Source organism: Zalophus californianus, chromosome 6, assembly GCF_009762305.2.
Source record: "Zalophus californianus isolate mZalCal1 chromosome 6, mZalCal1.pri.v2, whole genome shotgun sequence".
In the NCBI taxonomy this organism is placed as follows: domain Eukaryota; kingdom Metazoa; phylum Chordata; class Mammalia; order Carnivora; family Otariidae; genus Zalophus; species Zalophus californianus.
The window spans coordinates 100,864,130-100,876,767 of NC_045600.1; the positions used below are offsets into that span (position 1 = coordinate 100,864,130).

Genomic DNA, 12,638 nt, shown 5'->3' on the forward strand with positions numbered 1-12,638 from the left:
TCATGCAACTTGTTCGAACAGGATAAGACTGAATCTTCCATTTCTCATGAAAAGTGATAAGCTTGTCCAACAGAAGCCACTGCTTCTGTGTTTCTCACCAGTAATTTACCCCATTGAAAAGGACCTGAAATCAATAGCATTTGCACACTGGCCCATTCCTAAACAGAACCTTTATTACTATCCATGATTTTCTTAGCTCACCAATGCTTACAAGATATGCAACTGTTTATGAAAAAGACCATGAACAGATTTTCTGACATTAACTCATTCCAGAAAAGACTGATCCCTTGTATTTAAGATTCAAAAGGGATGAGATGAAGTCGTCTTCCAGTTAATACACTTAATCGGGCAATGACACTAGGCTGATGAATTGGCTTTCCAGCTTTGCAATCACAAGTTCTTGGAATTGATATACCAATCTCGGCCAATGAAGAGTGCCCAAGTAGCAGGAAATTCATTTCAACTGAGACAAGATGGGTCATTCAGCAGCATCATCCCCAAAAGAAGGAAAATAGAGCAGAGCTGTAATCTGAAACAGCGGGATCGACATCTGATTTGAAGTAACTCCTGCTTTGGTCTCTTTGCTTAATATTCTTTGATCAAAGAAATTATGCCCATGCAAATCCAGCTTTCCATTTTCCCAACAGTTTGCATGGTCTAAATATTTTCATAAAACTGGCTTGGAGGAAGTATTTAACACAGACATTTGCTAACTTATCAGAACACTGTGGACTAAGCAGATTCTAGGCTCTGTGTCGGGTGGTGTGGGAATGTAAGAAGATTCGCCTTTATTTGTGTTTATGGAGATCCTTCTGCAAGATTTTCATCCTGAGCTCTCTCCTAGACCACCCCTCGCTCTTCGTGATTACAGTATAGTTTTAAGCATGGCAAAAAGAAAATCAAAGCTATTCCAATTACCCCACACTCCCACAGCTCTCAGACACCCCCACCCCCGAATATGTCCCGTGGCTGGGATGTAATCCTGACTGTAAAAGGTCTTGCTCTATAAATACAACTGTGCTACATCCAGACAATGGAATATCATTCAGAACTGAAAAGAAATGAGCTATCAAGCCATGAACGGACATGGAGGAATCTTACAGGCATATTACTAAGTGAAAGAAGCCAGTCTGAAGGGTTACATACCACATACATAGTATGATTCCAACTATATGACATTCTGGGTAAGGCTAGACCATGGAGACAGTAGAAGGATCAGTGGTTGCCAGGAATTAGAGGGAAAGGAGGAAGGGATGAAGAGGTGGAGCACAGAGGAGTTTTAGGGCTGTGAAACTACTCTGCATGATACTATAACGGTGGATACATGCCATTATACATTGGCCAAAACCCATAGAATGTACCGCACTAAGAGTGAACCCTAATGTGAGCTATGGGCTCTGAATGACAGCAATCTATCAATACAGGTTCCTCGGTTGTAGCCAATATACCACTCTGGTGTGGGAGGCCATGCATCTCTGTAACTGGGCTGTCCAATACAGCAGCTACCAGCCACACGTGGCTATCAAGCATTTGGAAAGTGTCTTGTCCAAACCGAGATGTGCTGTACGTGGAAACTACACACTGGATTCTGAAGATTTAGCATGAGCAAAAGACTATAGAATTTCTCTGTTTTTTATATTGATTATATATTGTATTTATGACATGTTGGGTTAAACAAAATAAATTATTTAAATTTAATTTCACCTGTTTCTTTTCCCTTTTTTAATGTGGCTGCTAGAAAATTTACAATTGCATATGCAGCTCACATTCTATTTCTGTTGGGCAGTGCTGGTCGAGAGGGTCCCAGGGTGCCACGGTCCAATCCTAGACCAAAAACGTCTGCAGTAGCCGGGTCATGTATTTCTCGTCAGGACAGACAAGTTTGAGTCTGTCTTGATCGAGCAAGAAATATCCTACTTCTGGGGCGCCTGGGTGGCTCAGATGGTCGGGCGTCTGCCTTCGGCTCAGGTCGTGATCCCAGGGTCCTGGGATCGAGCCCCACGTCGGGCTCCTGGCTCGGCGGGGAGCCTGCTTCGCCCTCTCCCTCTTTCTCGCCCTGCTCGTGCTCTCTCTCTCTCTGTGTCTCAAATGAATAAATAAAATCTTAAAAAAAAATATATATATATATACATATCTCCTACTTGGGCCAAGAAATATTCCAGAGGGTCTCATCAGTATCCATCAGCCTGAGAATCACCAAAGCGGAGATGAATTCCATAGCACACCACCCACCCAATCCTGACCTTGACCATCACCCCTGAGCCTCGTCAGAACTGCAGCAGGTCTGCAGTGAGGGGTAAACTGTTGTCATCTGCCTTACAGAATTCTAGTCCCCACTGTAAATGGCTAAGAAATAAAAATGCCACAAAAAAGCAAAACCCCAAAGAGAGGATCGGTAAGTCAGACTTGCAAACAGAATTGTTTCTGCTCACAAAGAAATGTGGATTAAAAGTCCACTTCATTCTTCAATCAGGTGCCTCAACACGGGTTCTGCTGTTTAGGGAATCTCGACCACAGAGGCACAGTAAGTTTTTGTTGTACAGTTCTTCCAAGCTGCCTTTCCAGCCCTGAGCACTGGTTTTGCAGACAGCTGCCGAAGCTTGTCTCACACGGGACCCTCGTCACTGTACAAGCAAAGACAATCTGATATATACTCTCCATTCCTGTTAATTCTTCTCCCACAGCTGCAACACACTGAGGAGAGACAGAAAATCGGGGTTTTTAAAGGCCCCACAAATCTTTCTTTCCGTCTTATTGTCCACAGTTGTCCTGTTCTTTCATCACTCAACCCCACATGCTACTATCAATTAAATTCCTACACATCATCTCGTCAAAATAGTTCAAAACCCATCCTTCAGTAGCCTTCTTTTATTCCAGCTAAGGCCAGCCCTCAAAGATTGGCACAGAAACCCAGCCTCAGCGCCTTCTATCTACTCCCCCAGCAAAAGTGGACTTGAGCCTAACAGTTACTTCCTTCTCCCCAAACGCTGTACTCCTTTCATCCACAGCGCCCTGACCCCTGCCTCCCCCCCCATCTCCTTACCTTCACCTCTCCTTTTCCTTATGGAGGCCGTGCCCATTCCTGAAATCACCACTGCTCTGGCCTCTGCTCATGGGCTGGCTGTAGCTGCCATCCCATAGGCTCTCTCCCACCTTCCAATGCCAAAAGCACTTTCTGGCGGCAGCAGACTTCTTTGCTGAGCACACCGTACTGAGTTCCCCCATGTACCCAGTATCCAAATGGCAAGTGCCTAAGTACAATTCAAAGCAGCAAGGGATATCTTTTACCTCATCTCCCTCACAGCGTCCTGGTCCCCCACAAATTTAAGAGGGCCTCTGCACACTCCAGGGGCTAAGTAAACTTTCAGAATCAAGTTGGTATTTGGCATAATTAACATTTACACTTGTATTATTTATAACCATTCTGCAGAAAAAGCAAAAATGTCACAATAACCACAAAAGAATCTCCATGAAGCTTACTATAACTCTGTGCAAGCTGTTTTGTATCCAGTAAATATTTCCTATTTTATGCAAGCTTAATGGCAAACAACTTTCACCTTCCAAATAAAATACGGCCCTCGTGTCTTCACTACATCTGATCCCCAAACAACTTTCACCTTCCAAATAAAACATGGCCCTCGTGTCTTCACTACATCTGATCCCCTGGCAATGCAGTCATTTTGTGGAGGACTGGTTAGCCTCTAGAAGAAACAGTCGGCTTTGCCACTCATAACATTTGTTAAAACATCAGCTTAACTTAGTACGTTTGACTAATGAGAACACGTCAGTGCAGTGCTACCCTTGAAGGCAGGAAAAGAAAGTCTTGGTAGGGCTACTGCAGGTTATAAACACTGGTAACCTTCGAATAATCAATCAACAAACCCCTGACAAGCACACACTCTTGGCTTGCAGGCACACCCTCCCACAGGGCTCTCCAGCTCTCTTCTCGTCTTGCCCCAGTGAGACACTTGAGGCGATAGCCCAGATTACTCAGCTAATGAGAATCCAGGCAGGGCCAGAATCTGGGTCATCTTGACTCTTTGGTCTTCACCCTGGCGGCTTTCACAATGGTTCTCCATTCCAAAAGATGAAGACTCAGAGAGAAAGATAAAAGTAATAGGAGTGAGATCAGCTAAGAGATTAACGGTGAGGCACTGACAGGTTTGAGAAGGGCCATTACCCTGGAAGCTTCCAGCCAGACAAACACGGGGGAAAGGCTGGGGAGAAAGAATGGAGGAGAATGTCCGTCCCTGGGTGTTGGGAGAACCAAGAGGACAAGTTTAAAACAAGCCGTGTCTACTATAGTGCCCTGTGGGGGGCCTAAAATACTGGTTTCTGAGTGGTGCAAATTTAAGCGTGGCTGTGGAAATAGAAGCGAGCCTGAAAGTCAAAGTGATTTGTTCCCCGATACTCATCTCATCTGTTCACCACATTTGCTCTGGAGGCTGAATTTTCTTACTGAAAGCAGGAGCTCTGCCTTAATTTACCCAGTGCTTTGAGAATAAAATGAGGTCTATGAGCCATGTGACAATTCCACCCCCACTGATTCCTCATCACAGTGTAAAATTCTTAAGTGTGTTAAGAACAGAACAACCACTCCTTTCCTGGCAGACTTCTTACAGAACACGAAAATGGCAGTCTGCATCACTCTTTCCAGCACTTCGACCTCACCCAGATCTCCAACTGGTTTCAACTTGTAAAAAAAAAAGAAGGGGAAAAAGTCAGCAAATTCAATCTGTTGATGAGTAGTATCTGCACACACCAGTACCTTCCATTCCCAGGGAAGGGCTGGCTGACTAGACAAGATCATTAAAACGGCCCTTTATTGGGCATTTTTTTTTCCTTTATGAAAATAACTAGCGGGGCACCTGGGTGGCTCAGTCAGTTAAGCATCTGCCTTCCACTTAAGTCATGATCTCGGGGTCTTGGGATCAAGCCCCACATCTGGCTCCCAGCTCAGTGGGGAGATTCCTTCCCCTCTCTCTCTCTCTCAAAAAATACATAAACCTAAAAAAAAACAACTAGAGAGGTACAGAGACACTTAGTAAAAGAATCATACCCACTTCAAACTGGTTTGAAATAATTCACCACTGGGGTGAGAATGGACTCACTCGTTCCTCGAAGCCACCCACCCCCCCGCCCCGCTGCCGCCGCCATGAAGGCAACAGTTTTCTCCTCTGGCCTTGAAAATATTAATGAATGAAGACTGTTAGCCACCTGACTGGAAAAGCCCTTGGAGTACAAAGCTAGACATTAATGAAATCTGTGCAGCCGTTGAAAAACATTTACATTTAACGTAGGACTGTCTTTAAAAGATACTTAAAAGTTTGTCCTTTTTTTAAACTCTACCTATTTTTTTTTGTCTTTTATTGTTTCACTTCAAACACACGGTAATAAAAACAGTACAAGTGAAACAGATTTAACTTCTTCCCGAAAAAGGAAAGTAAAACAAAATTTGCTAAAGAGTTGAGACAAAGCAAACCCACAAGTCAACACTTTGCAAACAGCAAAAAACAAGCTTCTACTGAAATGAATTAAGAACCAGCTCCAGAGAACCCAAATACTAATTCGCACAAACAAACAAACAAAAACATGTTGAGACAGGGCTGGTCTGCACAGCCCAATCTGAAATCTGGGCACAATCCAGCAGTTTCGTGGACACACCCACTTTACAGTTTAAACGCGGTGTTGGTATGTTACCACAAAACACAGCCCTAGCAACCATGCTGAATCAATCAGGAACCGGATGATACAAACAAGGATTTTTAAAGTGAAAATGTGTGGGGGTGGCAGTGCAGAGGGTTGGGTTTCCCCACCAAAACCTTCCCTGTGCAGAGTTCCTGGTCTAAAGGACCAGTCTGGAATTTTAAACCAAAAGGGGGCGGGGGGGAGGTTGCAGGAGTGGGATTGGTAGTTGAATCCATATTGTGCTCCGTCTACTCCTCACCCCCCAAAGCATTTTTTATTCAACAGAACTTTCCTGAAAACACATCCTTTTCTCCTTGACTTTATGGTCTTGATCAATGCCTGAGTCACAAGGCCAAGTCATCCTGCAGAAAGCCTGGAATTGTGCCCAGTGGCCTCGATCGAACTGAACAGGACTGACAAAATAGCACTTGCCCTGGCTTATACCTTTTGCTACCTGATCTGAATCAATGTGTATTTGTTTGCTGCCTACAGACTTACATGGCAGCCTCTTGTTCTCAGAGTTTCTCTTGTCAGTTCCTGGTCATGGGTTTGGAGTGGGTGGAGAGACTGGCAGGAAGAATGAAGTCAGCTGGCATGGGACACTTTTAGGGTTGGGAAATCAAGGTCTTTTACAGCTACAGCGCAATGTCAACGTTTTATGGCCCACTTACTGTGTTTCTAATGGAGACCTGGTGCCTACAGAAAAAGCCTGAACAGGGAGCCTGGGTGGCTCAGTCAGTTAAGCCTCTGCCTTCGGCTCAGGTCATGATCTTGGGGTCCTGGGATCGAGCCCCATGTCAAGGCTCCCTGCTTGGCTGGGAGCCTGCTTCTCCCTCTCTCTCTGCCTGCCACTCCCCATGCTTATGCTCTCTCCATCAAATAAATAAAATCTTTAAAAAAATAAAATTTAAAAAAAAAGAAGAAAAGAAAAAGCCTAAACTTAGCCTTCAAGATCTCCCACTTTGGACTTTACCTCCCTTTCCATAAATATCTCCTACACAGCCGCGCGTGCGCGTGTACACACACACACACACACACACACACACACTGCAGTGACACTGGGCGGTCATTCCTCTCTAAATACACTCAGCACAGTTCTACCGCCTCTAGGCCCAGGTTCCCTGGAAACACGCAATCTTGATCAGCTGACGTCCCTCATGAGACTTCAGGATACAAAAAATACTGTACTTTTTCTCCTGCACCTCTCCCTGCTCTGTGCTCCTGTCTCGGTGTGTCTGTGAAATAGCAAAAATGAGTATATAGAGGTGGTCTTCCATTTTATCTGCCCATAGGGTTTCTGTCACATTCACTTCTGTTTCCTTATAGGTCTGAGCGCGGTGCCTACCAAACAGTAGGCGCTCAATCGCATATATGGACGGTTTACACACACGTGGTCTTTCCATATCATTATGGCTTCTTTTTCAATGCACTCTTGCTCCATTTTCTTTCTCTCCCTCAGACTGAACATCCTAAATGCAGTTCCAGTTCCATACAATCTGGGCTGGATGCTTAAGCTGCCAGCTTCCTTGCACATCTTCACAAAGCCTGGCAGGTCACTTCACGGGCAGCCTCTTCCTCATCGTGATAGACAGCCCACTCCCACCCCAGCACCCCACCTCTGTACTGCCAGGGCTGCCTGGGTCCTAGCTCTGTGCCCTGGATAACATGCAAATGTAACCTACATCTCCTAGGGCACTTGGAATGCAAGGAAGGAGCAGAAAGGAGGAAGAACTTGCAAGTGACCTTGGGACTCCGATTTCCTCTGAGCTATGAGTGTGTACACTGGGTGTGGCAGGGAGACAAAGAGCAAGGACCCCAGGTCACAGCCACTCCCCTGATTCAGAACTTTACACACCGAACCTGGGATTAGAACTCAGACTACTTGGATGTACTGACTTCTCTCTGACAAGACTGAGCGCAGACGTCTTCAAGCTTCAGGGTGTACCCTAGAAAGGAGACTCAGAGGTACTCTCGGTTTGGATCCACCCAAAACAAGCCTGGGCATCTCCTGACCCCTACTGCTGACCTGCTTCCCAACAAAGTAGACAGAGCCTGCCTCTGGCAACAGAAAGAAAAGGGGAGGAAAGAATTTTTTTTAAAAGAACTGGAATTTCCTGATGTAGCCTCTGACTAAAATAGGGTGTGGCACCAGGGAAAATGAGGGAGGTAGATTCCCATGTGCAAAAAAAAAAAAAAAAAAAAAAGGAGCATTCCATTTCTATTTAATTCTCACAATAAAATCCGGAAGGCAGGTTAAGTCACAGTAACTTTAAAAAACCCTACCACAAGGCAGGCTAAATACGACATTCAGATTTGTGGAACAGCTAGGTTAAAGGGGAAATGAGCCCCTGCCAAGTTTGGAAACTAAAATATTAATTTGGGAAAATGTAAGGTTCAGAATCCAATTACTGTCTATACGATTCACTTATTTGCTCTATTTTTTTCTCTCCTCACCAGACTTCAAGTCTAAAGAGCAGGTTTTTGGTTTTGTTTTGTTTTGTTTTTTTTTTTTCAGTCTGTTTTGTTCACTTTTGCATACCCAGTACCTCTATCTGCGAGTAGAACAGGATAGATGCTTAATAAATATTGTGGAATGAATAGATGTTCAAAGCAGCCCAGTAGAGACGGACTCCTCGAGACAGGGCCACTCTCCATTAACAAAAAAATGCCTCAGCAGGCCACACAGCCCTGCACGAGGCTCATGAGTGTGTCAGTGCAAGATCCCAGGCCCAACGATGCAGGATGAGCCTAGAGCCCCCAAAATCAATAGCAATTATAGAAGGATACCTACCTGGCCAGGAAAACTACTTAAGTCAGACATTAGTCAGGACACTAATGGCCGTGACATCCAGCCTAATGTCAATCAATACAGTACTTTAATAGCTCAGAGACACAAGATGTTAAAATACTGAGACACAATCCAAGAACAAGCACCTAATCAAAGCCAGTGAGTAAGCAGGATTTCCTGGGCATTTGCCATAGGCAGTCCACTTGGCACTGCAGGAAATTACAAAATCCAGGTCTCCAAATCGGGAACTCTTAACTAAAGAAATGCACATCGATGGTCACACCCTTGCACTACAGATGTGACAAGACACTTTCGGAGAAACCCTTGAAGTTTTTAGATAATCGACGGACTTGGAAGAAGGGAGGGAAGTGCTAAGCAGGAATGTCTTAACAACACTGGCCAGCGGACTCCTCCCCGGAGTTTGCCTCTGAAGCTGGCCTCATCGGAGATCCTTCACAATGCCTGAATGTTATAATTATGTGGCTCCTTAATTCCATGGCCTCTAATTTCATAAAGCACAGATCTGTTTAGGTTAACAAGGTTTTCTTGGTTTTTAAATAATACAACTCTTCTGTGCTGCTGAGGATTTCAGGACCACCAACCGTACCTAACTTAATGGATATTGATTTGATTTCCTAGTCTCCAGCTGGGAGTAAGTACACTGAAATAGGAAGGAGGGACAGCAGCAGAAATGGATAAGCCTAATGGCTTTTATAATATGTCAGAGAAGAGCGATGCTTAGGACACAGGAGGAAGGTGGAAAAAACAAAGTGGGGGGAGGAACAAAGATACAATTTTCCAATTAAAATAATCAGGGTCATTCTTAAAACCAAGGAAAGTTCCAGAATAATATTTCAATGATTTATTCTTCCTACCCACATACCCTCATCCTTTATCCTCCCACCTTTCCTCCTCACTTTTACCCACCCCCCACCACGAAATTAAGCACGTACTATCCATACAGTACTTAGATACAGTGCACGTTAAGTAGGGGGCACGTTAAGCAGGGGTTTCTGGGCTAACCTGGGAACCTAAACAGCTTTATAACATTGTTTCAGTGAGAAAGTACGTTCTGCATTCCAAACCACCAAGCTCCAGACCAGCACAGTAGCACATATTTCTGGACAGAATCCATCAGTAGAGTTAGTCTGAGCTCAGGGAACAGGCTCCTGGACTCTAGGATCTTAAGGCTCTAGGTAAAGACCCAGTGTGCACCCATGAGGCCCCCGCTCTTTTACAGATTCAGAACACCCACAGCTTAAAAAGGGCAAATCTTAACATAAAAGTGACCATCTGCATTGGTACGGCACCTAGTGTTTTCAGTGTGCTTTACATACTCATTTTTGAATGAACATGTTTTTTGAAGTCTTCCATAATAACTGTGTAGGTGGAGGTAAGAATTGGCATTCTTAAGCCACTTTCGCAGATAAGGAAATTGATTTTCTCCTCCCACCTTCTCAACAGCCAGTTGACGGAATCCAGCCCTCCACACCAGAGGGTGAGACCGCCACAGAGCTCTAGGAGCAACGGGGGGGGGGGGGGGGGGGGGGGGGCACGCCCTTTTCTGTACCCTCGTCCCTGACTCACTGCTGCATCACCACCGGGAGTAAAGTCAATGACAATTCTCTTCCTCCCCTTCCCCCCAAACTTGGGGGACACTTCCTTCCTGACGCAAAAATGGTCAACCAAGTGGCAAACTCCCCAGATAACCCTGAAATCAGAGGTTGTTCTCCTAGAAGATAATCTAGACAAAGGAGAATGAGCTGAGGGTTTTTTTCCCCTTTTTTGTTTTGTTTTATTGGGGAGAGAGGTTGCTACTACAAACTCCCACCTCTCATCCCTCCCCCCCCCACCGCTTCCTTCCAGATGGTCGGTACAAGTTCCACAAACGCGCGGTTCCCCCCCCCCCAAATAATTTAAAACTGAGGGAGATTACTTTCTAGATGGCCGTTAAGCTTTTGTTAAACGTGGAGGGAAATGCCCCCAAGACTGCTCCGCCCGGGACCCAAGGCTACCCGAGCAGCCACACCCTGCCCACCGCGGCAGCCGACACGTCTGGAATGTGGGGCCTCCCTCCGTCCCCCCCCCCCCCGCCCCCCGTCTCGGAGCTTCCTGGAAGCACTTCGGGGGGGATGCCCGACCCCCTTCCTCTGCCTTGCAACCCCAACGCCGGGATACAACCAGTCCCCCTCACTCCTACCCAGACCACCCTACTACTACGCTGCTCTCCGCAGAACCCCTTGGGTGGACCGCCCTTCCAGCCCCCTTCCCTGGACGGCCTCCCGGGTTCCTGTGGCCCAAGGCTCTTTGCAAGGCCGTCTTCCTCTTTTCCCGCTGCTCCCCGCCCCGCTAGCGCGGCGGCCCCGGGGCCATAGCGGGAGGGCGGGGCGCACCCCCGCTTACCTGGGCCCGGCACAGAGAGCTGCGAGCGTCCCCAGTTGTAGAGCAGAGCTGGCTGCCCTGGGTGGGGCTTTTATAGCCGCCACATCCTCACTGTGCAAGGGAGGCCCGCCCCGCCCCGCCTCCCCCTGCCCGCTCCCACCCCGAGTCAGGGTGACTCACCCCGGCCGCCCGCCTACTGGGGGCGGCCTCGCCCTGGAACGTTCCCGAGCCGCGCCATGAGGGAGCGGCCCCCGCGCCCACTGCCCTGCCTTCCATTAAAGCACTGCCAAGGTTCCTTGAGGCCCATCGGCGGCCTCGTTTCTTCCACCCTTGCTCCTTTTACTTTTTTAGCGCCATGTCAAGTTCTCAGCCCTGACTTAGGTTGATAAATTAGCAACACTTTAATAGACGCAGAGCTTGGTTAAGTTACTTTTTTTTTTTTTTAGGGGTCAATGAAATGGAAGAACTAATTGTTCCAAGAAACATAAATCGAGATTCCCCTGAGCGGGGGCCGTTGGCATCCAGCTCCAGCTGCCAGTTACCGTCTGCAAACATATTAGCTTAACCTCTAACCAACAGTTCCTGCGAGGAGAGTGGGGCGGGCGATCCGCCGGGTCCTGCCCTTCAAAGAGTGGCTCACGTGGGCCTCGCAGCGCGCAGCCAGGCCCGGAGCCAGGGTTGGGATGAGGAACAGGTGGGGAGGCCAAAGCCAGGCTCCAAGATCCCACCCCCCCTCCCGCCCCGGGAGGAGCCCATTCTTCCGGAGCGCGGTCCTCTCAGCTTCTCTCCACACCTCCCACAACCGGGCTCAGCACCCTGTGCGCCTGGCAGCGCTGCGCGTCCTCGTGGCAGGCCATCCGGGCTGGGTGGGGCCGGTGGCTTCGAGCCTCGAGTTCCAACAGCGAAGTTAACCTCCCTTCCTTCTTTCATAACTCCCGATCTTTTGCTGCCTCTTTGCTGGCTCCCTCTGCTCGGTTTTGCTCAGTTTCTCGCTTTTCTCCCCTTCTCTATTTCTACGAACCACAGTGGCAACATGTAAGCAAACATGTTTTTGTGTATGGCTGCTCAAATACTGTACTCACACTTCAAACTAGCAAGAATGTTTGACTAAGAATCCTGAAGACCTCTCCCTGCACCTTTGAATTCTTTCACACATTTCACGGAGCTCTTCTTCTACTCCTGTTGCTTGTGTGTTTTATTCTTCCACCTATCTGGAGGTCTATTTTTACTTTCTAGTTGATCATCATTTCACTTCAGGGAACCATAAAATTAAAGGAAAGCCAAAAGACGTTGGTAGCCATGCTCATGGTCACCTAGCCAGCTAGCCACAAAGGCGGCGGGGGGGGGGGCGCGGGGGGCCTCTGGACACTCAGCCCTGAGCTCATGGTTACCCAGTTCATTCACTTGTAATGATACTTAATAGGCCCTATCAGAAGTACACATAGAAAATAAACCAACAGTTTCTGATTTACATTTTTAAAAAAGATTTTATTTTTAAGTAATATCTACACCCAACATGGGTTCAAAGTCACAACCCTGAGATCAAGGGTTGCTGGTTCCACTGACTGAGCCAGCCAGGAGCCCCCTCGTTTACATTTATAGCTCAATTTAGGCTGAAAGACTTACAGGCAGAAATCGTGTTTATCTGCCTGCTCCTCTGAACATTTTGGAACAGAAGGGAACACAGGCTGACTATTAATGGTGGACAGGCTTCTGCCTCCCTTCTATTCCTTTCAGGACAGGGTGCACAGCCCCTTACTCCTACTTGTGTGTGGTGGGC

The 12,638-nt window shown here is 47.0% G+C and overlaps 1 protein-coding gene across 2 annotated transcripts in view; it reads right to left on the bottom strand.

Moving 5' to 3' along the window:
• ANXA2 (annexin A2) overlaps nt 1–10,979 on the bottom strand; it is a 44,832-nt gene extending 33,853 nt beyond the window's left edge. The window contains exon 1 of one of the 2 annotated variants that reach the window (XM_027570411.1): nt 10,880–10,979. Coding sequence is in view for 1 of the 2 variants with exons in the window: in XM_027570410.1 (XP_027426211.1) it covers nt 4,621–4,645 (25 nt within the window). In the remaining variant the exon portion in view is untranslated. Of the gene's footprint in view, nt 1–4,620; nt 4,689–10,879 lie in introns of those variants that run through there. The other variant, XM_027570410.1, reaches the window with a different exon arrangement.
• Nucleotides 10,980–12,638: the final 1,659 nt, after the last annotated feature.